The 27,084-nt window shown below is 47.1% G+C and overlaps 1 protein-coding gene across 1 annotated transcript in view; it reads right to left on the reverse strand.

Annotated features, from left to right (window-relative positions):
* The window catches only part of LOC149340792 (uncharacterized), a 28,578-nt gene extending 2,899 nt beyond the window's left edge, over positions 1–25,679 (reverse strand). Inside the window, exons 1-8 of the mRNA XM_089551181.1 lie at positions 25,670–25,679; positions 25,329–25,349; positions 17,971–17,991; positions 14,415–14,477; positions 10,028–10,572; positions 6,630–6,842; positions 3,764–3,873; positions 1,904–2,027 (exon numbers count right to left, since the gene is read on the reverse strand). Coding sequence (XP_089407307.1) covers positions 1,904–2,027; positions 3,764–3,873; positions 6,630–6,842; positions 10,028–10,572; positions 14,415–14,477; positions 17,971–17,991; positions 25,329–25,349; positions 25,670–25,679 — 1,107 coding nt within the window. The remainder of the gene's footprint in view (positions 1–1,903; positions 2,028–3,763; positions 3,874–6,629; positions 6,843–10,027; positions 10,573–14,414; positions 14,478–17,970; positions 17,992–25,328; positions 25,350–25,669) is intronic.
* Between the last annotated feature and the right edge of the window lie 1,405 nt (positions 25,680–27,084).

The following is a 27,084-nucleotide window of genomic DNA, read 5'->3' on the forward strand; positions in this document are numbered from 1 at the left end:
TCCGAATTAGCCCATGCGGTTCGGGGAAGCGCCAGCGTACGCCGGATTCCCCCAAAACCAAACGCCAAAAAGAACAAGGTGAGCATGCGCCGACTGAGCACGTCACCAGATGCGAAAGCAATGGAGGCAGAACGGACGAGGCTTTCGTCAAGCATACTTTAGAATTTCCAAAGTGTCTTCTGTAATTTTTTTTCCTGTGAAGATATTTCTAACGGAAATGTGCGCATTATTCAGCATTGGTTTCCGCGTCTACTTCACCCCTGTTTCGGGATGATCTTCGGAGGAGTTTCAGGAGAATAGGGGCTAAAAGCATGCCGTGGTTAAAAATAAACAACTGTGAAGCTGTCTTTTCATGTATTCTCACTGTCACACGTGTAGGTGAGAAACATATCTTGCAGAACGTGAGAGAGAACCACGGGTTTCCGCAAAAACGAAGGCTATAGGAAAATAACGGTTTTGAAGATAGGTCTGTAGAATACTGTGTCGGAGACAGTTTAATCAAAAGTTGAGATGTGAGTGTCCCTTTAGTGAGAGCTTGCGCCATGACAAGAATTGCTGCATTACGTGGAGTAGTCATTTAGGATGTACTGCTTAATCGCCACAGGGAACCGCTATATTTAATCCGTAGGGGTCCATGCGCTTGATTTTGCAAGACAGCAATCACTTCAGTTTTTTTTTTTCACCTTTCTACATAATTTCTGACAAAGTTTGTCATGGCAAGCTTTCTTTCGTTAATCGCCGCCTAGGCGCGGTCCTGTCGCTTTTGCCTCATGGAGAAAGTTACTGCCGGCGGGACCACCAGGCGCAACGTGATCGCACTGGAAGGGTCGGGATCACATGCGGCAGCTTCCATACTGTACTGTACTGTACTGTACTGTACTGTACTCTACTGTACTGTACTGTACTGTACTGCACTGTACCGTACGGTACCGTACTGTTCTACATTGTACTGTACTGTACTGTACTGCACGCACTGCACTTTACTGTACTGTACTGCGCTGTACTCTATTGTACTGTACTGCACTGCACTCTACTGTACTGGGGATGCTTGCGGCATTCTAAGCCCTGTCTACAAAGTTCCCAGTCACCCTTAAATATACCGCGCGAGAGTGACATCCTACATCACTAGCAACCTCCCAGACCCCGACAAAATTTGCTCTGGACCTGGCACCAAGGTCAGGAATCCACCCATTTACTCCACCAACAAATAAAAGTACCGAATTCGTTTCCTTGGTGGCGTTTCTAGTGAGTAAACTCACTAGAAACGCCACCAAAAAGACGAATTTGGTTCTTTTTTTTTTGGTGGTGGAACAAGTCAGTGTCTTTCTGTCCTTGTTGCCAGGTCCAGAGCTTGTCCTGTCTTGGTCTCTTCTTTGTTGACTCAATTAGAGCCTTTTTTCGGGATAAAAGAGGTGTGACAGCCTGACCCCTTAATCTCCTTTAAATATTCACTTCCAGACTATCTGTTGGACCTCTTGAATAAAACATCGCGGTTTCATTCGTGGCGCCTTTTATATTCACAAGCTTGGATTTTCAGCCACCATTAATGGCGCCCAAAAATGAGTCGTTCTGGCTTCAGAACGTCTATTATTTGCGCCGATGGCACAAGTTGCAAACTTTCGAGTGCCATATGAACATCGCACTGAAAGGCACATCCAGTTAAATGGCAGCAGAGGTCTCCGTGCAGAGCTCATTGTGGGCATGCGCGCAATAGAGGGTGAGGCCGCAGGTAATGCACATGAATGCCTCTTACCTATTAGACAGGACGAGAAACTTGAAGATTTCAATAGCTAGGAACTTTCTCACCTACTAAACTTCCTATTCCTAATAAAATAATCGTCACGCTGTTTGAACTTGGTTGTTGCAGGCATTTGCAATATCCCGATAACACGGTGCAACTCACGAAAGTGGGCACATCATTTACAGCCAGTCCTTCTTTGTAGGAAACCAGGTGGGATTTGCACCTGGTTCCATAAATCTTGATGCCGGGAGTGACATGCGTCTGTAGGATCACGATCTTCAATCCGCTGAAAATGTATATTAGAAAGCGCAGCGAAAAGCACATGTTAGCCGAACTGTCTTCGCTGCCAGCCACCCTGACTACTCTCAGAACGAGAAGTAATGCAAACGCCAGCTCAAGGTGGCAGAAGCGAGCGAAGTCGCCGCCATGTTTCCTGGGCAGCACGGTGCTCCTCTCAATTTAGCAGGTTCGTGAAATAAAAAAGTACGACAGGAACAGTAAATAAGGGTGTTCACAGTACCGGAAAACACCGAAACTTTGTGTTCATATCGCGGTAGCTTTAAGAAATAGGGGGCCCTAACACTCAGCTTGAGCAGTGCACAAATTCTACGAAGGTCGCATGCGCGAAGTCATTGCGAGAACATTCTTTCAGGCTAGTTGGTGCATAGTTTGCCGGGCTGTTGGCGTAGAGTGAAAGAGACAACACAAGCGAAGGGAAGGAGGCAGCGCATAGTAGCGCTGTGTCTCGTCTACTTCGTTTCTGTTCTCCCTGTCATTCTGCGCTAACAGTTCGCCACGTCATTGGTTGGAAGGCACTTTATCGAACGGCCCTCGTGATTAACTAGTGAACGGGGAGCCCCGAATCGTTTTCTAATAGGATATTTAATTCGGTCGCAGGCAAGAAAATGCGCTTTGATCTATATAAATTTTCTGGTTGGTATTACCAGAAGAACTCTTTCTTATAGCTGCTGCCAATACAGTTTGCCCACTCCCACCATCCATTGGTAGTGGGCATGCGGGTATTTGTGCGAATTAATTGATGAAGCGGAAGTCGCTCTTGCATGCAAGGCGCGGCCACCGCCAGTCTTCGAAATGAAGGAAACGCATCACTCGGCGAGTACGGCTAACGTAATAGTTGCGCTTGTCGAAGTACACTGCGTTTTTAAGAGGTAGGTGTATTCGAGTTTCCTGCGAGAAATGTGCGGTGTGGTCACAGTTGCGCACGGTTGAGTTTTAAGTGCACAAAAAACTCCGTTCTTTCCTTTACCTTTCAATACACAGCTAGCACAAGCTTATGTTGATAAAAGCCAGTTTACTGCGTAAATCGCTCCACCCTTAGAAAAAATTTTTAGACAGTCTATAGACTGTCCTTAGACTTCTGTGTATGAAGTCTATAGACTCTCTATAGAAAAATTACAGAGAATAGTCTATATGCAATACAAGTGCTATAGACAATCTATAGACAATGTATAGATTTATGGCCATGCACTTTTAGTAGACTTTTGTCTATAGACAGTGTATAGACTATGAGTAGACCGAAATAAATATCTGTAGGAAGGCAATACAGTCCATAAGATATCTGTAGACTGTCTATAGGCTGTCTACAGAAATTATAAGTGCAAGCGATGGGGAAAACGCTCTTCAGGCGTTACAGGCACCAGACGCTGTGCTCAGCTCGCTTCAAGCGCCTTAAAATGGTTCGGATCTCAAATAACTGGGTGCATAGCTGGATAAATACATCACCACAAAGCGCACAAAAGGTCGATAAAAACGAAACTGAACAACCGAAAATTCAATCCGTAGCGCAGTGAACAAGCCATCAGATGTCAATCTCAAGGCGCTATCTTCCCTGCATGCCTCGGGCGTCCGTGGTGGATGAAGTGCGGGGAAGCCAGCTTTCGCTTTGGTTAACAGTAATAAACTATGTCAGGGAGAGTTCCTCCAGGTGGCGACGCCATGCTCATCTCTCATCCTTCGCACCCCCCTCGAGTATGCCACTCAAGCCTTGCCTTGAGAACTTACGTTATGTTTCGTATCTCCGAGGCAATCCTTTCGGCTGTGCGTGAGGCGGTGATGTATCCACCGATGAAGAGCGCCCCTTCCGGTTGGCCTTGGAGGGCGTCGTTCAAAGCCTGCAAGACGAAAGTACAGTCAAGACCGCTGTGAACGATTTCCTCGTTTGTTCTTGAAAAAAGTGGTCACCCGCCGAAGGGGAGTGGTGGCTAAGACTTTCAGCTGCTCGGCAAACGCTATCCCGGCCGCGTAGGCCGCACTTCGAAGCGAAACGCAACAACACCCGTGTGCTCAGTTTAGATGCGCCGTGCAAGGCCCGTGGAGGTCAAGTTATTCTCCATAGCATGCATCATAGCTCACAGTGTGATCCTGCCCCCCAAACAAGCATCTTATGTTTTCTTCTCTCCTACAATAGCTTGACAAGGGAGCATCGCAAGAGGCATTCGGAAACAGCAGCGTAAATTACACCTTAACATTCTCCGTTACCACGCGAGCGTACGAGTACACGAGCAAAAGCTACTGAGGCGTGACCTGCTCAGAAATCAGAGTTATAGCGTAGAATGCGTCCGTCGCTATGTTCAGACATGCGCGAGCCGCTGTGTTCAAGGCCGCGTGGCTGATACTACGAAAATGGACCGGAACGAGCACTTCCTTGCAAATGTTACGTCCACAAATGTTTAGTATTTCCAAGCAGTGTCCCAATTAGTAAACCAGGTTTCTACCACATCTGTATCAATTTGCAGGCTCTGGATGCTATCTGGACTGGCCAAACTCGAGCATCGAGCATCGGATCAGCTTGAACTAACGGAATATGTGTAACTCGCAAGCACAGGAAATATCCACCAGAAGAAGAAGCCTTGCATGCGTCGTCGTCAGCTTATAGCTATAGTTGCTAATTGTTAGAGTTAGTACCGAGCTACATGCTTAACGCGACGGAGAACATATTTCCCGGAGTGTCTTGTCATCTTCGACCAATCTGCTTTCAAGTGTATAAACTAAAACTTCTGGCTTTTACTGCAAACTATTTCCAATCAAGCTTCTTTCTATACCTTCCTAACTCCGCCAGATTCTCGAAACGGTTTTTCTAAGCTTAAGACATATTCATTTTATTTACTTTATTTACTCAAAGGTAACAGTCGCACTGTTAAAAATCTGTCTTGGTGCTGTAAAAGTTTTCCTTTAATCATGGCTCATAGCTGATGGACACAAACTTCATCCAGAGTATCGAAAAAAGGAAAATAAGGTTTCTATTTCCGTGGCACCTTAATTGCCTTTACTATACATATACACAGTGACTCTTCTAGCCGTTTTTTTCCCGCCAGGTACATTATTAACTGTGATCCCTTATTCACGGGAGTACCAGGACATTTGATAAAAGCTTTGGAACATTATACACAGCCTTAAATGCAGAATACTTCCAGACCCGCCAGGACTTGAAGACTTGAAGACGACCTCCACCGCAAGCTAAATCTTAGAAATAAATAAAGTTTCTACTCACTCACTCCAGACCCGCCACTGCGTGAAACATGAATATAAGGCCTCTCGAACATCGTATCTAGGAAACTTCTACTACCAGCTTACCTATAGATTTATAGACCTATAGACTTTTCTGGCATGTGGGCACAGCAGGAGCGTAGCTCTTTCCTATTCACCGCGTTAGTGTTCTGGGCTTGATAAACGCAATGAACGATGGCTTCGCCGCCAATTTAAAGGCTCTTTTGACGTATTTTTTTTTGTTTTGACAAACGTAAATCCTATCGTTTTCATCTGGCGTCCACCGATCTTCCTGTCATCGCCAGGCTTAATTCACGACTATGGAAACTGATGGAATGTATAAATTGACTACTGCCTAAAGCTAAACATGCGCAGGCCATTGAATAAATACTGAACACCATCAGCTGGAACGTATCCGTAGTTATCCTGGAACGGTTTTATGTAACGCTTTATTTAGTTTTCATATCATTTGACGTTGACGTCACTCTTCACTAAACGGAGGGGGGGGGGGGGTAAGCAAACGCCCGACAACAGGCATGGCCACTCACCGCTCCCGCACACACTACAGCCTAGTCTCAGCCACGACCATGCTCCGCCCGTTCCGCCCGTTATTCATAGAGCCACCACTAGGCCTGTTTACATGAACTCGATAGAGTAGAGTTCGCTTGTCGGGTAAAAAACCAGCCAGGTTCACGTAAGCGCTATCGGGTCGAGTAAAATAAGCGGCAGAGCGAGTCGAGTTAACTCGTCTGCAGGGTGTAGATTAACTCGCTTGACTGGCCTTTCTAAAGGCATCGAGTCGAAGAGTCGGGTAAGCGGGAGGGGAGAGGATAAATGCGAACCTGTTATTCGCTTGCGCCGTCGCACCTGCGAGACAGCGGTGCCGTGTCGCGATCTTGGAGGCTGCCACTGCCCTTTCCCGCTGCGCTGCTCGACACTTCGTGTCACTGCTGTGGAACCGGTCTTGACTCACTAAAATCGAATTCATGTAAACACGCAGTCGTCGACTTGGGCTGACCTTGCTCAACTCGGTCCCCTCACTCGACGCGCCGCTGTCGGGTTCATGTGAACGAGGCTACACAATGTCTAGTGAGACTAGCGCGAACAAAGTTCGTTGGGCTTGTCGAATCAGTCGCCGTGCTCTGTATTTGTCGGCATAGCCGACGCGGTCTACCAGTGAGGCACGGGCGTGGGGGACGCTACGCAAGTTTCATAATAGGCATGTTTTTTAGCAAGACCAGCGTCACGACCACAGCGGCCTACGTTAGCGGGATTAGTGAATGATGGTAGAGAAGGAAATTAAATGAAAACCAAATGAATGGCTGCAAAATACGGCAACATTGCATTTTCCCAAAGAAGGGGTTATAGAATTAAAGCTCACCTTCATCGCTGGGTAGTATGTGCTCATACTAGCTGTGGCGAAGACTATGTCGAGAAATCCCAGAGCGACTATGAACGGATCTTGGGTGACAAGTTGTCTAAGCTTATTCTTATTTTCTTGCATCAAAATATCCTTAACGGTGCTTTCTTCCCTCGCTGCTTGATCTGTTGTAAAACTCACACCGGGCCGGGTTCGGCCCCTCGTCTTAAATGCCTGCAAAAAGAAGACGAACGCTCTGGTATGGCACCGTCACCGAGACACATCGCTGGCGCTGACATCAAACATTTGGGCTACAGGGAAAATTGGCAAGCTTCAGTCCTGCCCGCCAGTGATCATTCCATGCTGCTTGCCTATTCGAAGAAACAGAGGCCGCAGTGTTCCCTCACCCAGGCAAAGGTTTCGGTGCAATTCAGAGCTGATGGAACTCCTTCTGGACTTCAACCGATTCATGAATCCCTGCTGTCCTTCAGCCAATGTTTAATGATCGTGATGCGAGATCCATATCAGCATGCATAGTGAAGTTTGCTTCAAAAATAACCGAGAAGGGGTAGCGGAAGGAGTCCAACAGCCTGACTTGGTATGTGCACGGCTTATTTGGCCGCGCACGCGTTAAGCACGAAACCCATTCAGCTCCCGTTCTCGGTAAACTCGTGCGAACATCGTTCGAGAACCGCGGTTAACCGTAGGGAAAGCATGAAGCGAACTTTCGGGGACTTTCCGTTCAAACGGCAGTCAGATTGGCGCAAGCAAACAGACGGGCTGGGAGGTAAAGGGTGTGGTGTGAGCTTTCAAAGACTTTGATAACGTGGCGAAGATTAGGTAGCACACCAGTTACACTGCGTTTGCTAGAGGGATTTATTCCCCGTCGTCACTGCTCGTTTTATCGCTGCCAAGCGATAAGACGTGGGTCGTCCTTTAAAAACTGGGGGACACTTAAGCTCTGCCTCTAAGGCTACAACATGACAGCGGGTCTACTCTCCCACGCAGACACACTGTTTCCTCTTTCGTGATGTGAAAGACCACATGACGTAAATATAAAGCCCCGCTTTGATCAAGCCGTACGGAAGTGTCCGCGTGGTGTAGAAGTAGCGGAGGTAGCGTGTCTGACTCGCAACCCGACGGCCCGAGGGTCGGGAGTTTCCGATGCGCCGCTGGTGTGGCTCGCGGCATCTATGGAAGCATGTTGTAATCGACTATTCCTGATTTTTCCGTCATGCCGACGGCAACGCCGACACCAGCCTTTCTGCGACACGTGGCATTTACGCTTTCGCGCAAAAATTGGTAAGGTCGGCGGTAGAGGATGGTCCGAGGCGCGCGATCTCGGACTCCAGCGGCGCCGCGGATGTGATGGTTGTGTTTTGCCAGTCCTGAGACGCTGACTCGTGAACGCTTGCGTCTCTGGCTTGTTCTGCACATTTATGGCGTGGTGTGACGGGGCATTACTTGGACGAGGCCCATTTCGAGAATGCGACTAGCTTCGTCTATAAACGCCATTAGTGCTCCAGCAAAGCATTTTATGCTTGACATATTCAAGAAAACTATGCGCAGATTAATACAAGACGGAGGGAGAAACACGCACACGCACACGAGCGCAAACTTGCCACTGTATTCTCGGAAACGATACATCGCCTTAAGAAGCAGGAAGGGCGCAAGCGTACAATGTCCAGTGCAACACGTGTGGGAGCACATTGGTACAGCAAATATAGCATCAGTGATAGGCACAAGACAATTCATACCGGAACTCAGCGAAAATGCCCAGAAACCGAGAACAAGGAAGCGGGAAATTAAGTTCTTTTTTGAGAAGGGCTACCGATGCCTTACTCGTGAGCCTTCCTGGTTTCTGGTTTTCAGGAGATCTGTCGTCGGCGTCATCGGCGTAGTGAGCGAAAAATAGGGCGGCATAGGGTGGCCCAGGTGGCCACTCGCCGGAGAAGCAACCTAAGTCACGTGGCCTTAGGGCATCATCGCAATCTGTCCACCGGATTGTAAGCAAAATGAACACTGTGGCAGGTAGCGCCTAAATTAATTGTCGATCGTGAGGGGCTGCTTGGGAAGTGCAACTTGGGTCACACAAGTTCCACCGGTGGCCTCGCATGCCATCGCAGGGCATTGGTGCATCCCTTAACCGCTGCACTATTGCGCAAGGGGTGGTGTGAGCACTCCCAGGAACAGATGAAAGTAGAGTTGAGAGTGAGAAATTCTTCATATATGGGCATTAAGTAATTAACGCCTTCGCGTCATTTCCTTGAGGAGGAGGAGCTTAAGTGCCCCCTCCAATTTTTTTTTCTTTCCTTCCGAAGTCCTGGATGGGATCCCCCGAGCACACGCGCCTCCGCTGGGTTCCCTCACCGATATTCGCTGTGGCCATAAAACAACACACAAACGAACAGATCGAAGTAAACTGAGTGAACGAAGTTGACCCCAGTAACGCGACAGCAACAGTGCCGGCACTAAACCAAGCGAAACGACAATTGAAATAAAAACCAGCTCTTGCGCACAGCTCTGGGAGCAGACAACGAGCGTGGTGGAACAGAAGCTGGGAAAGCCCGGGTCGCAAATGATTAGGGCTGCACAAAGCAAAATTGGTACTTTTTTTTCTTGAAGAATAGCGTTTTGCTAACTATCAGGAGGTGGGTCTATTAAGCGCCTCCTGTCCATATGGCGAAGAACAATGCAGCTTAAAATCCCGTAGCTGCGCGTGGGCTATTAGAGTCTGCTCGCCATGTTTGAAAAAAAAAGAAAAAGAAACAAGCTTAGAATCCATGGGGACCAATCGCTTGTAGGAGTTTGTCGCAAGGCTCGTTCGTATTGCGGAGGAATGTCCCCGAAACGAACGTCAATTGAAGAAACGTTTGCGAAATCCTCCGCCGAGGGGCTATTGCATGCAGTGCATATGAGTGTCAGTTGTAAAAATGACAGAGTGCAGCTTTGGATTCAGCGGCAACCGTTGCATCGTTTTTCCAGACGTGCAGCAGTTTTCAAGGGCGCTGGCAGACCTTCACAGCGCCGTACCTCTGGCTGCCCAGTTCAAGATGTCACATCTACTTTGGCTTGCTGCAGCTGCATGGCTAGTTGGTAGCCTACGCCTACCGATACTTGGCTTAGTAGTAGTCACAGTGGCAGCCCTCTCTCTCTGCATCAGCACAATGGCCTCTTTTTTATTCTTTCAATATGAATTTAAGTGCTAAGGTTCAGAAGACAATTACTGCACTTGAACAAAAGTATACGAAGTGTGCGATACATTTCTCGAGTTTTGATTATTCGGAGAACATATCTCTAAGGTCCCCTGGAGTTGGTTACAGTGAAATATCACAGTGTATGTGTCGCCCACAGGCATACTTCTAACATGCAGTGCCGTTTAAAAGAAAAAGAGGGAGATTGCGAAAGTAGAAACTCACTTCAATGAAGACTTTCCACTGGTCGTTGCCGTACAAGGCGTACATTCCATCTGTATTGACGACCACGTCGCGGAATACGGCGTAGTCGCAGAAACCGGTCTCAATGGCCGCCGTGCTTAAAAATCTCATGCCAATCGCGCAGAACATTATGCCGGTTTTCTTCGTCGTAGTCGTCGTCGTAGTAGTAGTCTTTTTCGTCGTCGTGGTCTTTTTCGTCGTAGTGGTTTTCTTCGTCGTAGTGGTTTTCTTCGTCGTAGTGGTCTTTTTCGTCGTAGTGGTCTTTTTCGTCGTGGTCGTCGTTGTCGTTTTCTTCGTGGTAGTTTTGGTTGTTGTTTTTGTAGTAGTCATTGTTGTGGCAGCCATCTTAGTAGTGTCCGTCGGCTTGGTTGTCGTCATAGTTGCTTCCGTCGACATGGTAGATGGTACTGTTGCCGCCTCTGTTGTCGGCTCTGTTGTGGCCTCTGTTGTCAGCTCTGTTGTTGCCTCTGTTGTCGCCTTTGTTGTTGTCGCCTTTGTTGTTGTCGGCTTCCGCTTAGTAGCTGGGTCTTTAAGAAAGATGTTCACGTTTTTATGCAGCAGACATAACTTTCTTACAAGCTTGCAAGTTCATGCTATGCCAATTATAGGGTTTCATGCTTTGGCGTTATTGATCAAATCTTTCAACTCCTTCGAGAACCTGTCCGCGTACCCTGTCTAGCCGGTGTAGACAGTCGCCCTCCTTTCAAAAGTTGTTTGTCAGATTATCCTTCATGCTTGAACACCAATGCGTCGTGCCCGGTTAATGTGGAGTATCTCTCCTACAGCGATGTGCTGAATTCTACTTTCCCTATTATCGATTTTAGACGTGCTACTCGCATGCTAGTTTCCTCCGCTCCCTGTTCAAATGTAGGCTAATGCGACACCTCGCAATCCTATGATCACTACGTCTCCCCTTGCCGAGAACGTTCACATCCTGTACGGTAGCACGATGCGCGCAAATGTCCACTTACATTTCCGATTTCCCCGATTTCGAAAAGAGGTTTTCACGGTTAATACGCTATGTCGTTATGAAAACTCTACTAAAAACGTTAGAGATCACTGCGGCACCCACACTGGAGAAATGCGTAAGCATGACGTCATGCATTATGTGACGTCACACCTTATGACGTCACACCAAGACGTCGGCGTAACACTTCCACACTTCTCACAGCAACTGAGACTCGTAACCCGGAGTCTACACCATTAAACCAGAAGTCGATCTCCTATCGATCAGTTATCGATCACTTATCGATCACCTGTCCATACCTTATGGATACCACAATTGTCTTACTTAATCAAGTTCCATCAACTGCCCATCTGTGTATTCAAACTTCGCGGCACGCTTCGTTTTCAAATTTGATGCCACACGTTGCTCCGCCCACACTTCCGGTCACGTGGTGCCACACTTCAAGCGTTTTCAAATTTGGTACCACTTTTGCTCCAGCCCCGCCCACTTTTTGGACATTTGTGGCTCGCATTAATTACCTAATTAACCCACATTAGCCATTTTGTCACTTGCACATACTCTTTCGACGCTCTATCCGGTGATACCATTATTTTCCCGATACACCAACAAGTTCCTCCGTTATAGGACCGAGATTATGTCGCCCACGCCGAAACTGCCTACACAGCCATACAATGCTCTTGCATTAACTCCGCCGCGTTGTTCTTGAACCTATGGCGCAGCAGTCCCCCACTGTCTGGTCTCCTGCCTGCTTCTTACCTATACCTTGGCATTGAAATCCCCCGTCAGTGCAATGTACTGCGTTTTCACTTTATTTATTACCAATTTTAAGTCTTCACCAAACTTTTTGCCCGTTATAATGACTGCACGTTTGGGCATAGACCTGTACAACCTTCAGCTTTTAAAAACCTCTTATTAAGGTTAATTACGATAAATGCAACACCCTCGTGAATCCTCTATAATTCCTCTACATTACCAGCTATATCATTATTCATCGGTAACCCAGCAGCTATCTCTCGCCGGTTGGCTAAACCGTAATAGCACAGTATCTGCCCGCCCCTTAGCACTTTATATTGTCACGCACCATTAGGCGTTTGGAGCTCGAGGATTACAGACCAACACCGATGTGTGATGTAACCAAGATGCGGCGCCGCTTCTGTCACCGGCTGGGACGACTGGCGTAAAATTTGGGGGTGAAAAGTAAGCTTAGCGCACATAGGAAGACATGGTTTTCAAAGCAGCTTTCTGATTTCACAGTGCAACTACGATGTCGTATCTTCGTGAGCAGAAGAGGTTCTGAAAGTACAAAGCGTCATTTCGGAGGCGAAAACACCAACGCATGGGAGTGATTCCCGGCTGGGAGTATGGAACTTGAGCGCTGTCCTTAGAAACAAGTGTAAGCGAAACTTACCGAATTACATTCCTCGTCTGACAGAGCCCGCATGGAGGCGGCCGTTCATTAACAGTTGGCGATTGCTTTGAAGAAGAGTGTGACAAAGTATGGCACGCCATTTCGACGCCTATCTTTTGAAAACGACACGATAAATGTATGTTTTGAAACCGGACGCACCCCCAAGAGGCGCTCTATTTGCTGGGTGTTTCCCGAATGCGGCACAGATATCTCTCGGCCGGGCAGAAAGCAGAAAATACTTATGACCATACCGAACGTGCGTTTGACATCCCAAAACAACTCAGGCTATGAGGGACGCCTGAGTTGCTTTGGGATGTTAATCCCCCATAAACCATAAGCCTCCCTAGCTTCTTCCATTGCTTCAAGTCCAGGTTGATTCGAGACCTTACCAGCCTAGGTAAGCTAGGGAGGCGGGCGCCTATTACTGAGTTAGCGGTAAGAGGGAAAGTAGAGATATTCAGGATCGCGCTGCGGAACAGACATTTAGCTTGAAGTGAGGACGACGACCTTAATGTTCAAGCAATGAGCGATAATTTCACAGCTATCATTACGGAGGGCGGTATAGAAGTAGCCAGTTGTGTGGTTCGACAGGATACCGGCAAGCTGTCTAAGGAGACGAAAGATCTGAAGGAACGCCAAAGCGCGAAAGCATCTAGCGTTATATGTTGCCAGGTTCAGTTCCAAACAGCGGCCTGCACACAGTAAGACATTCGTAGCACCCTCCACTGTGTCACAGGTCTCACCGTCGCGTTGGTCAGCCGTTCCGCAGCCGCTTGAGAGTTGGGACTGAACCATGGGGGTTAATTAGTTTGTTCATACAGGAGCTGTCAGCCAAGTACTATTCCAGGGTAGGCATATTTTGTTATGGTGAGGGGGTTCGTTGTTGCCTCTGGTCGACAGGTCAGGTCGCACCCCAGTCCTGCTTATTCAATTCCATACACACTAGGATTCTTTTTCGGTACAGAATGGCCTGGCACCAGGATTCAAACGGTGGTCCTCTCGTTATCTCTGGCGGGCACTCTACCTCTGCGAGATCGTTGCTATTCTTATGCAGTGCTCTTAATCGTTTGGGCAGCGGTATCACAAGCGCGCACCTTACAATTCGGCTCCTGAGTAAGGGGGCAGCTAGTGAGAATAGAGATAGCTGTTTTGCATGAAGTTACAATGTCGGGCAATCGCTGGTTTCCTGGTCGCCGGTGTGCTACGCAGGGTGTTTGAGGAAGGTGCGTTTGAGGCGAGTACTCTGCATAAGAATATTATCCTGTTTTTTTAACAACGCCGTTAACGTTGGGTATATAATTAAAAGAATTATCAGACTAAATATTAAATAGCTGAGCAGCGTGTTTGTCTGCAGGAAGTAACTTGCGACCCACTGCAACAGCGTGTTTAGTTGGGGTGTTAGTAATCTACGGCGAAGGCTAATTGGAAGCTTGTAGTTTTCAATGTGGTCGGAGTGCCTCGAACAAGGCGTTTCAAAAGCATATGCTTGGCTTTACATAATACTGCTCGTTTAATGTTTCAAATGGCTGCATTCGAAATGAAGGTATCGTTTTCTGCATGCAGGTTTCTGGTAAAAGTTAGATATTAGTTAGTTGGCGCGCAGAGATGCTGAGACGCAAAGAATATTAATGCATGATACAAAGTAAGGATTCTGAGCATAAAATGGACCTAAGTATTTTTGAATTTTTCTGTCAAAGAATTCATGCCTGCCCCGAATCACCAGATAGAGAAAAATGCATATGAACCGCTTGTCCCACGTGTCCAGTGTGGAGCATTACAGCTTCTGTTTTCTTTTAATAAACCCCCTGATTCATCTTAATACAATACCACAAAATCTGCGTTGCTTTTTTTTTTTTTTGGAACAGGTTAGCTCTGTTTGCATTACGGTAGTCTAGGATTTTAGACAGAATGAACAAAACCAAATGCAGTGTACAAAAACGTAGGTCCATAATTGATCTGATTTTACGAACCAACGCTTCGTGAAGAATCCTTACCTGGAGCCTTGTACTGAGGTGAAGAGCCACTACCACCGCCGGATTCGGCTTCCGCAACATTGCCTGTACAGAACCGCACAAGATATCAAGGATTCAGTACGCACTAATCGCACTGTGCTGGTGCTCAGTATCAGCGGCACAAGATATTCGCCTAATTCTTGGTGGCGCTTTCAATGCGTGCAGCTCTCAAGACGATGATATGAGCCATAGTCCCCCATTGTGTAACACCATAGGCCCAGTGTATGGTTCGGGTTACTGTTTTAGGCCACAGTGGCACTCCCCACGGAGTGGCAATGCTGAGATTGCAGTGTTTGCAGTTGGCGAACTGCTCCGACCATAATGGTCGGCGCCTGGCACGAGCGGAAGCGCTAGCCCGATATTATGGCAACAAAACAGGTGTATACTACGTGGACGCCTCCGGCCCTCACCACGGGGGATGGTACACGGCCGCGGTAGTTCACAACAGCAACACAGTTGACGGCCTCACTTTCAGAGCCCGCAGTGCAACACAAGCAGAAGAGGTCGAGATTGCTCTCGCGGCCTCACATTCCAATTCAAAATACATAATCACCGACTCGCGAGGGGCCTGTCGGAACGTCGAACAAGGCTGCACTCCCTTCCTAGGCTGTCGAATATACCAAAATTGTATACGGGATACGGACCCCGCTCACCGTTACCTCATATGGGCCCCTGCTCATCAGGGGTTGGCAGGAAACGAGGCAGCAGACGCAGCCGCCCGCGCGCTCTCTCACCGGGCTGTTTTCTCCTCCCCACCTGATCAGGAACCCGATTTTAATCCGGTCTATACGTTCAAAAATATCGCAACCTACTATCAAGATAGCCATCGCCTTTACCCTAGCCCCTGTAAAGGCCTCAAGAAGGCGAATGAGCGGCTCCTTCTCCGCCTCTTCACATTACATTGCTGTGCCCGGCAGCCTTAAAACATTTCGACCCCTCCTTTAGCGGCAACTGCCCACGCTGTAGTGCGGTGTCTTCGGACACCTATCACATGGTGTGGGCCTGCCCCTCCAACCCGGCCATTCCCCCTATCCCCAACCCAACCCGGGAGGACTGGGAGGCGACCCTGCTCGTTGCCACGACTTACAGGCCCAACAAGCCCTAGTCGTGCGCGCCCGGGCGGCGGCTACCGCCACTGGGGTCCCAAACTAGGGACCTCCACCTAGTGTTTGTAAGGATCGGTTCCTTACGGGCTGATCCAAACACCTCCTGTCCGTTTCTGAATAAATGTTTTCACCACCACCACCAACCACCAAAGCCATAATATTCCAAGCCGCCCTGAGCAAATGTACATCCCGAAAAGCGCTATGATGTGCGGGTCTCTATTAGGATACCAGTGGACGTGTGCATATGCAGGCGAAGAGAAGATTGCCTGGCCGCAGTTTGAACCCCCCCCCCCCCCCCCCCCGTATGTAATACCCTCGAAGAAGGGCCTTTAGGGGCATGTTGAATAAATAAATAATCAGTAATGTGCACACATAAATGTATAGGATGTGCAAGACGGACTTGTGCCCAGTGACATAACAGAAGCCACACCGTCCACTGGCGGACAAGATCGTTCCGTGTCCAACCAAGCCGTACAGGGTTTCATCTGACCTAGCGAATTGGTTGGTTGGTTTAACCAATATGTGGCTGGGTCCGTGCTCTGAAATGACACGGAATGCTGAATACAGCCGTTGTCCTAGGCGCAAGCTAGCACGAAAGTAAGCTCGCTTACAGAAAAAATAATAGAATGCTTTGTTTGTGCTCAATGCTTTGCAAGACATTGATTCCCTTGCATTCCCTAAGCCGAAGTTACTATTTCTCGTGCAAACCGTGGGAGCGCACCGAAACCCCAGTGACTTCTTCGAATTGGAGCTCTATCTGGTGTCACTTTAAATAAAAATGATAAGTACAGAACACAGAATTATGTACACGGTACCGCAACCTACCAACGTTGAGTAATATACGAACCAAACTGTTGCAGCGGTTGTCATCGCTTATATTCCAACACTGTTCTAAATGAGATAGCATTTGATGCCTCCTGAGGAGAAAAAGTGTTGTTGGTAATAAAATTCGCCCATTGGCTCGAGGGGGTGACGTCTGATGGGAAGTGACGTCAGCGGAGGGAATCTGACACCGATACGTCACGATATATCTTCACTGCGTCAGTGTCGACACATCTGGATGCATACCAGAAAACATTTAATTACCAGATAGATGACACGAAGGAATGTCTGGTTGCACGTGGAATGACGTGTAAACATCCGCGAACATATTTAATTCTATCACATCGTCAAAACGTGATGTAATTAGGTGTCCCTGGGATGATTTTTTTATTCACGTTTTCGCCGAACAAACGACGGTTAGCTGTTTTTATCCACTCACGCATAGGATATAGCTGCGCACAAGCGTAGGGCGTGGCCCGACCGTCGCCATTATAACAGGTATATGCTGCTTGGATTGTGCTTGGCCAACCAGGCTTCACCGCACTCATCTTCCCAGTTTTTGTCGATTTTCGAAACAAGAAAGGCGTGAATTCGCGCGTCTCGACGCTCGCATGCTACTTACGTTACAAGAAGTTAGGTTTACAGTAATGCATAACAGTTTTTTCGCTGCTATGCAAGCAGTGTGGAGAACATTAAAGATATGCCTTTTTTCGTTGACTTGCAAGTCCGTTTCTCAAAGATGAACATCGCCCACTGAGTCATTAGCCTCGAAATCACATAGTTACAAGTTACGCGTGCTAGTTCTTAGTACGTCCACGTGATATCTTCCAGGCAACCACGTCGACATAAGTTAAAAAAATGCAAGCAAAACTACGCGTGTACCATGCTTTATAAAACTGCCTTTCCAGACATTTATGTGTGGGTAGGAACTGCCGTATTTATAGTGGCTGTGAGCTTGAACGGTTGCAGACACAATATTGGACGGAAAGCAAACTTATTTGCTTCACTGGAGTAAAAAACTGCCCCCTAACAAAATTTTAGTCGCAGGGGTTGAGCGGAACATAATCTTATATGACTTCGAAAGTTGTCCGAGGAGCCGCTCGGCATTTCCACCCGCATCGAGTGACGTTACGTTCACTGGAGGGGTTGCTTTTCCTGCATGCTTTCAAAAGCGCATGTATGTTCGCACGATGCAGCCAAACTTTGTTGAGCCACAGCGGCGAGGGTAATTGCGTCTTCGACATTCTAAAAACTGATACGGCTATTTCTAACGACCGGCTACAAATCTCTAATTACAACTAGGCGCCTAACTCTATTAGTTAAAAAGTTTATTAAAAATTAGTTAACCAGCTTACTACCTAAGACGATTAACCGGTTTTTTCGTGCCCACCAGCAATGCATGGTAATACTATGCCACAAAAGCCATATATTTACCCCACAAAGCCTATTTCTGAATGTTTTTGAAAGTGTTCGCTGAAACACCTGGTATATATCATACAAGCAAATTCTATGTGCGCGAATTACACTGTGCATCATTAAGTCTTAAGTCTAGGCTTAAGTCCAGGGTATAGGCTATAGCTTCGAAGTCAGTGCGTTTATGCTTCACTTACCCTCCGTTGATTCCGAGGAGCCTGTGAGAAAAAAAGAGAGCGAGGAGAAACGTGAAAAATAGTGAATGAAAGTGCCCGGATTTCCGCTCTTCGCATGTCTCGTCTTAAGAATCCATGCTATCATAAGCCTTGCTCATCTAGGAGTTCCAAGGGTGTGAAAAGCGAGTTCAGGAATGCTGCGCTACAATTCTAGATTACAGACAAGGAAAGGCTGCGTTCAAGAGAATCATAGTATCCCCTATGGAAGACGTCGTTTCCGGGGTTAAGCTTGTCCTTATGGCGGTCGTTTTTTTTTTTTTTAAAGCAAAACGCTCAGCCAGCGTATGAGTATCATGTGTTAGCAATATCGAACGAACATTGCGTCATCAGCAGTCTTCGCTATATCCGGTGGAAATTTTTCACTATATTCGGATATATACTTTTTGACCCCAAAGGTATACAACGCAAGAATACAAATCGTTTGACACCACTTCGAATGTCTTAAGTCAATTAGTCTGGCCGTAATGGACGTTTGAAGTTTCAAGAAGTCACGGTTTGGGGAAATTAAGGTCGTCGTTGCGAATGCCTGTGGTACGCTACGCTTAGATTCAACTAGATAACGCACTGAACTAGATAACGCTCTGAATCGTTTGATACCACTCCGAACATTCGAAGTCAGTTCGGTTGCAATTACGAATTAGGTGAACAATTAGGCGAAAGAACCATTCTCGTCGGTCTTGCGACAGCGAGCTGTACTATCAGCGTCAAATGAAACGCGAACAAAACACCTGAAACGCGAGCACAAAAAATCAAGCATATTAGAGGCTGGAGATGAAATACAGGCGTGGGCTATTAACATTTCAGAAGAGCGGTCTTTTCGGCTTCGATGGGAAAATCAACTGCTCATGAATTTTGCCTCCCTAGTATAATAACTGCGAGTTGTGCTGTTCGCGTTTCAATTCGCTTGTTCGCGTTTCAAATGACGCTGATAGTACATAGTTGAAATGATCAGTGCGTAGTAAGCAGCAGTGGTAGCTTACTTAGAGTTCCGGAGAGAAAAAGCACCAGCAAGACGCCCAAGAAGAGGCACAGAGCGCCGAATAGCAGCGGGGGTTTGCGACTGCCCTCCCTGCGTCAGAAATAGTTTGTTAGCACTTCAGTAAAGCCCTAAAAGTCTTAACTAACACCACAGCTAAATGAGAGTTAGTGAAGCAAAGATCGGAGTCTCTATATTGTACTAATGAAGAGTGACCGGGGAAATCTGTGTCGTCAAGTATCGCAGTATATTACAGATGTGCCTGCGACTTGTTACACTATATATATATAGACAAGGGAAGGCGATGAGGGGCTTGTTATACATATGAGCAATTCGCGCTAAAAGGCACATACACACGAAAACACAAACGGACGAAGCGCGCTTCGTCCGTTTGTGTTTTCGTGTGTATGTTCCTTGTAGCGCGAATTGAGCAGTGTGAAGCACCAACTAGCCCCCGCTCTTGCATTGTTATACATATGAGAAGCCAACAGCCACGGAAACCAAAGGACACAGTGGATTTTTTAAAGTATATTTATTTATTTTGTAGTGTTGGTCAATGTAGAATATTAATGAATAAGTATCGCTTAAAGATAATTGATTAGAAAAGCAGAAGAAAAAACAACCACCTGCCGCCGTTGGGAACCGATCCTACGACCACCGACTTATTCATTAATATTCTCCATTGATCAACACCACAATATATATATATATATATATATATATCCTCCTGAGACCCGTGTATGGCAATTTGTCCAATATATTGGACATTAGCTTTTAAACCAGTACTCCCGCGCCGAAAGATTCATCTTCATAAAACCCGCTTGTCCAATACATTGGACAACTGGTGGCGCCATCTCTGCACCTTTTTTGAAATTAAACTGCTGACTTTCCCGCCAAAACACTGAAAATGGCGGCGTTCAGCGGCGCGGCGTTCTATGGCACCTGCCGGAGAAGTGTTGTTTCTTCGATTTTACCTACTTTGAACGCGTAAATTTTGTTGGATATCAACAAAAATAGAACAGAAAACATGTAGGTATCATAATTGTAACTCTACATGACCTAACTTTTCTGTGCTTTCAATCTGATTTCACGTGTCCAATACGTTGGACGCTGGGACTCAGCCCGGTTATTTTGACCGCGCTTTTAAGATGGCTTTCGCAATAACTGTAAACGAATACTGCTGGTATTTAACGGCTGGGGACGAAATAACGTCTTTTTTGTTGTAGGAGACAGGCCTCGCGTTCCTGATCAGACGGCCGAAGCAGTTTTACAAAGAATTGGACAAGCCAACATATCAGTTGGTTGGTTTAGTTGGTTTATGGGGTTTAACTTCCCAAAGCAACTAAGGCTATGAGAGACGCCGTAGTGAAGGGTTCCGGAAATTTCGACCACCTGGGGTTCTTTAACGTGCACTGACATCGCGCCGTACACGGGCCTCTAGAATTTCTCCTCCAAAGAAATTCCAGCCGCCGCGGCCGGGATCGAACCCGCGTCTTTTGGGTCAGCAGCCGAGCACCTTAACCACTGAGCCACCGCGGCGGCCTCCAACACATCAGACATTGACCTATCGGACAGCGACGACGACACTATTGTCGATCCAAAAACAGCAAGAAACCCAAGAAACGTCAAGAAGCAAGAAACGTCAAGGAAAAAAAATAGCAAGAAACAGAGAGTGACAGTGAAGTTGAGTGGAGCCCACCATCAAAGCAAGCTCGACGAGGAGAGACCAACAAAAGTGCCTACCACTTCCCAAGGCTGTCTGACGCAGCTAACGCTGCGCGCTGCAGGTTTGAGGGGTGCACCATGAAAACAAAGTGTTTTTGCACAAAATGTCAGCAGTTCTGCATAACAAAAGACAGATGATGCTTCGAAAAGGCACACAGCAAGTGAGCACAGCGAAACTTTTTTATTCAGTTTACGTATATTTTGCTACTTTGACTTTTGTCATAATAAAGTATTTTTTTCGCACAACTTTCACAGCTTTATCTGAAGTATTTTGTGGCACGCCCACTGGGTGGGAAAATACGGCTAGAGTCCTAGTGTCCAATATATTGGACATCGTGCTGAGCTGAAACTATTAGTACTGTTGAGAAAATATCTCTCACTTTTCACCTTTGTACTCTTACCAGCTTATTCTGAAACCCTACAAAGTTTTTGTGCACTCAAATTCACTTCGGGTCTCAGGAGGATATATATATATATATATATATATATATATATATATATATATATATATATATATATATATATATATATATATATATATATATATATATTACGATGAAAAAACTTGCTCGACTGCTAACAACATAAGTAAAGAGTTGAAGTACACTTCTTAAAGAAACATTTATTTACCGACGGACCGTCCTTCATCAGGGTAAGGTTGTTTCTTACCCTGATGACCTTACCCTGATGAAGGACGGTCCACCGTCCGAAACCGTCGGTAAATAAATGTTTCTTTAAGAAGTGTACTTCAACTCTTTACTTATATATATATATATATATATATATATATATATATATATATATATATATATATATATATATATATACACATATATATATATATATATATATATATAGCGGTATACGCTTCGTTAAAGGAAACATATTTATTAAACTCGACGTTTCGATCGGAAGACCGATCTTCTTCAGGAGTGATTTTACATTGTTAATGCATCCCCTTTTATAGGGGTGGGCACAGAACAGGTAAGTGGGAAACACAATGCACATAGCAGAAAAAATTATTAGAGGCAGTGCGACCCACACACACACACCAAAAAAAAAAAGAGAGTGCGAGGAACAGTACCTGTTCCTCGCACTCTCTCTTCACCGGATCCTGTTCTTGGAGCGAGGCAGTGCGCATGGTCTCTCTGGTTTCTTTCGAAGCTTGAGCAGCCTCCGTCATCACTCGCTTAACTGCACAGCGTGCTGGACTTTCTCCGCCGCTGCTTTTACTGCCGCGTTCACTCACTAATGCTTTCTAAGGCGAAAGCCTTTAATGGCTCGCCGCCGCGGTGGCTCAGTGGTTATGGTGCTCGGCTGCTGACCCAAAAGACGCGGGTTCGATCCCGGCCGCGGCGGCTAGAATTTCTTTGGAGGAGAAATTCTAGAGGCCCGTGTACTGTGCGATGTCAGTGCACGTTAAAGAACCCTAGGTGGTCGAAATCTCCGGAGCCCTTCACTACGGCGTCTCTCATAGCCTTAGCCGCTTTGGGACGTTAAACCCCATAAACCAAACCAAACCAAACCTTTAATGGCTCATACTGTCGTCCATTAACAAAGCGTGTCACACGCGTTCAACTCGAGAACAAAAAAGATAGAAGAAAACCAATGGTTGCTTCAGATAGTAGAGAATAAAATGAAGCTAGGAGCCAAGTTTGATGACTGTACAACAATTAGTTAATTAATTATGGTCAAAAATGTCGAAATTGCATCGAAATAGCGCGGACGTCTATATAGCCACATGAACGGTGTGACGTCACATCCGCAGGAAGTCATCACGGCATAGTGAAAATTGTCACAAAAATGGTCGGAAAAATGTCGGATTTGTGTCAAATTAGATGGAAAAAATGTGTAATTAAGCGTAATTAACACTTAAGATCTCCGAAACATGTATAATTTGGGTACCGATACAGCCACGGGAACGGTGTGACGTCACATCCACCGGAAGTCATCACGGCGTAGTTTTCTCGATTTTCGCCTCTCTACACTTTAGTTGCTGAAGTGTCCTGGCAATTTTTGTGATGAGTAGCGCGCCCAGCGTCCCGCGTGTATTTCGCTGTTTTACGAGCCTGATCTTCATCAGCCTTAGCGACGCGTTTAGTTATCTGCTCAGCGAAACGCATTCGCTAAGCAGACAATCTTCTCAGAGCATTCGCTTTGATAGGATTGCGTTTTGAAATGACAACAGCGGCCACCGGCAGGGTGGAGCAGTTCGTGGTCGAACTGTAAAGCACATGCAGCTGTGTGGCTTATGCAGAATGCAGCCCCTGTACTTACACTTCTTCACCTGAGGAGAAATGCAAGACAAAAGCGTACGTCGTGAGCGGGTGTCAAGAGAGCCAGTTAAGCTTGCATTCGGGCCTCTTCGTTGACAAAGAGAACACTCAACGCTTAGTTAGTGACATCTAAAAAGAGAGACAGCGTCTGCATTTGCTTCACTTTGTATGTACGCAATACAAACACGTCCTCGGAATCTGAACGAAACAGCCGCTGCCTGTGATGGCGGCAGATTATCTGCACATTGTCTAAGCTTACGGGCCGGTTTAGGTAAGACATATATATAAAAAGATGGCCACATAAAATGAAGAATGTACGAAACAGGGCAAAATTTTCCGCTAAAAAAAAGGCCACGCGAACAATAGTGCCTTCATTAGCTGTGAAACAAATCATTGCGACGCAGATGACATCGGCATGTCCAAGATGGAATAACACCCGCATGCTTTCGCGTTGAGTTATCGGTTTGTTTTTCGCAGACAGTCCCATCATTGTCTCTTTTCCTATTCGTATAGGCGCCAAGTTTTATTTCTGAGCACGCACTATTGAGAAATCCTGGAAAGCGCATCTGTTACGATAAGTACAGATATGCAGAACTCATAGGCATTTCTTTCGGTTTACAAGTAGTTAGCCTCCGCCTAAAGCATTCGATTCCCGATATATCCGCAACAGATGGCCATAATACTTTAATGTATGAGATGCGACCTAGAGACCCCATTTGATCACTTTATTACAGCATGATTGAAAACTCAAGCAAGAATGATTCCTTCATATATAGGACATTACATAAATAGTGCGAGGGAACATAAAAAATGGCTGAGGCTTAGCTAAGGTTAAGCCTAGTCAGATGCGAAGCATATTGATGGCTAGGCTTGGTAAAGTTATTCGCATTGTTCTTCAGTTGTTGTAGAACGTTGTCGCCGAGCCGCATATTGAGCACGCCGCTTAGCCAGACGTTCATCCCGCTCTTCATCGGTCTCTAAGGCACGCTGAAGCTTTCGCTTCTCGTTCAAATCAGCCCTGCTTCTAGGCGGCATCCCAACACCTGGCCGCCTCGTAAGTGCCCGGAGAGCGAGGCAAGCGCAGCTTTATACCGCTGCTGTAGCGTCACGTGGTCAGCTGCAGCGCCTCTGATGTGGAGCCTCCACCGCCGCGGCCGACCGCGCGAGCCGGCAGCCCATCTCTCCTCTGCTGTGACGTCATGTCACGTGGTCAGCCGCCACGCCTCTGATGTGGAGCCTCCACCGCCGCGGCCGACCGCGCGAGCCGGCAGCCCATCTCTCCTCTGCTGTGACGTCATGTTGTCACGTGGTGTAACGTGGTCACGCTAAACGTCACGTGGTCACGTGGTCAATGGTAGCTCCACCGCCGAGCTCAACGGGCTGTAGTGTAGCTCTAGTAATATGCTTCGCATAAAACCATTCTTACCCGCCGTAGAGATTGACGACTGCTCCAAAGAAGACGCCTCTGAAGCGAGACCACAAATTCAAAGCACAATTATGTCGCAGGTGCACACTGCTTAAAGTAATCAACACTAGGCGATAGCCCCAATTTGGTTCCACTGTTACGCGCATTATGCTGCACGGCTCGCATCTGACAGGTGGTCATAACTAACCTTTCGTTGTGCTCTGTCTGTAGTCCAGTCTCGATTTTATCTGTCTATAACATTACCTGAGAAAACTGCTTCGTAGCAATTGGAGCAGAAATGGGGACGAATCTGCGCTTGAGTTAAAGCTCTTAATCACAAGCCGATCTCGTTTCACGACAGATCATCGTCCGATCGTATGCAGTGAGCTCTGCGTGCGTCTAGAACATTTCATTACGGTTTCTCAATGTTGTTTAAGCACTTGGCACACTTTGGGGAGACCTGTGCCATCAAATACGCTACCTCAAGCACTACAGGGCAAGATAAGATGAGAATACTGCGAAACATCCCACTGTATAAGTGCTGACTTTTTATGAAGTGCTTGGATATTTAAACACCAGCAAGCAGGTACACTTGACAAAGAGGAAGTTTACATAAATAATTAGCATCAGTTCGAATGTGAAACAACACTGAAGCAAAGCAAACATTTTTCTGAAGCAGGTATACCCGCGGCGAAGATGATGATCGTCAATCTAACAACGCATCCCTGATGCGCGCGTTTCAGTTTACCTTGGGTAGACGTGCAGGCTAGTTAAATAATCATAGTTTACCTTGCTGCGTTGCTCGAGGCAGCCCTCTATTCTCACGTTATCGACCACAGGATGGTCTTTTCTAGGTGAAAGGATTGAAACTGCAGAAGCCTTGTTCGCGCATTCCATTTGTTTCTACACCTTTGCAGTGACAAAAAATTTGTCTTACCCATCGATGACTCCATGAGAGCTGCAAACGCACAAGAGAAGATCATCAGCGCAACAGTCAACGAATCACTCCGCGTTACGGAAAGCGCTGAAAGCGGGCCGAAATAACTGAGAGGCGACTACGGTAGTCGGCAATGCGAAATTTGAGCGCAGTTCTTCACGGCTGGCAGGTGGCGTGTTAGCCACGCTCCAGGATATTCCCGTGGCAGCCACCTTCTGGCTGTCCATGGCAGGTGGAGTTTCGCTCTGGTACCACCTGCCACATTTGTCAGACGGCGTGTGACGCCGACGAAGGGGCGCCTAAGTGCTGCGCTTTAAAATATAAACAAGACCACGGCTTACACTGCTCCATCTTGTCTTGTCGGAGTCTCGGCTAGTCCTGTCGGAGGAAGTGCAGCAAAGGTGGTCGGTGGCGGCCTCGGTGCCTGACAGCAGAAAAACAGGACGGCTGTCCGATAAAAAGCTCGGAGCCAGACAGGCGAGAGGTGCAGAGATGGGGTACACAAGCCAGGCGCAGGAGCCGACAGACGTGAGGGTATAGGAATTACAAAATGGCGAGCACGCAGAGCGAATCGTTCTTCAAAGCTCGCGCAGGATGCCGCTCGAGGGCCGCAGTGGCGACGATTGCATTCAGCGGCGATGGCGCTATTTCGCTGATGCAGCCGACATTATTTGCGATGGACGTAGTGTCTTGTTTGAAATAAAAGTTGAGCAGCTAGTCATGCACTTTACTTTGAAGGCATGAAAACAGCCAGCGACAAAAACCAAGAAAAAAGTCGGATGCTAACAAATTGGCTGCAAGAAAGAAAATGACGATGACTGCAAACTATCCTCGTGAAGTCGCTTTCGATTGCTTTATTTTAATTCATTTTGACCATCTGGACTTCACCTTCCGAGTGTCGGCCAATCTCACGGAGTAAACATTTCACAACTCGAGAGAGAGAGAGAGAGAGAGAGAGAGAGAGAAAGAGATAGAGGGCCTGGCGAAAAATTCAGGCCAATCACATCTCTAAAAAACGTGAGACTCCCTGAAACTTGAATTTGGCTGCTGGGCTATGCGGTGAATGGTCATCGAATGTTGTCCATTTCATTTGCCGGACTATACGAGCGCAACTCAAAGGATTCACTCGGCACGATGTGCTGAAATTTTCAGCTGCCAGGATGGTACAAGCCGCGAACCTTTTTTATGCGAAGCATATTACTAGAGCTACACTACAGCCCGTCGAGCGCGGCGGTGGAGCTACCATTGACATTGAGCGTGACCACGTGACACCACGTGACAACATGACGTCACAGCAGAGGAGAGATGGGCTGCCGGCTCGCGCGGTCGGCCGCGGCGGTGGAGGCTCCACATCAGAGGCGCTGCAGCTGACCACGTGACGCTACAGCAGCGGTATAAAGCTGAGCTTGCCTCGCTCTCCGGGCACTTACGAGGTGGCCAGGTGTTGGGATGCCGCCTAGAAGCAGGGCTGATTTGAACGAGAAGCGAAAGCTTCAGCGTGCCTTAGAGACCGATGAAGAGCGGGATGAACGTCTGGCTAAGCGGCGTGCTCAATATGCGGCTCGGCGACAACGTTCTACAACAATTGAAGAACAAAGCGAGGAACTTGTCAGCAATGCTTCCACTAGTGCTGCCACCGAGTCCGTCACTAGTTCTACAAGTTCGGAACGCTGGAATGCTACGAAACGGAATAGGCGTGCCCGGGAAACTTCTGAAGAGCGACGGCAATAACTAAGGGTGTTTCCAATGTACTTTC

The sequence above is a fragment of the Amblyomma mixtum genome, chromosome 6 (genome assembly GCF_055824585.1).
Source record: "Amblyomma mixtum isolate Tamu chromosome 6, ASM5582458v1, whole genome shotgun sequence".
NCBI lineage: Eukaryota > Metazoa > Arthropoda > Arachnida > Ixodida > Ixodidae > Amblyomma > Amblyomma mixtum.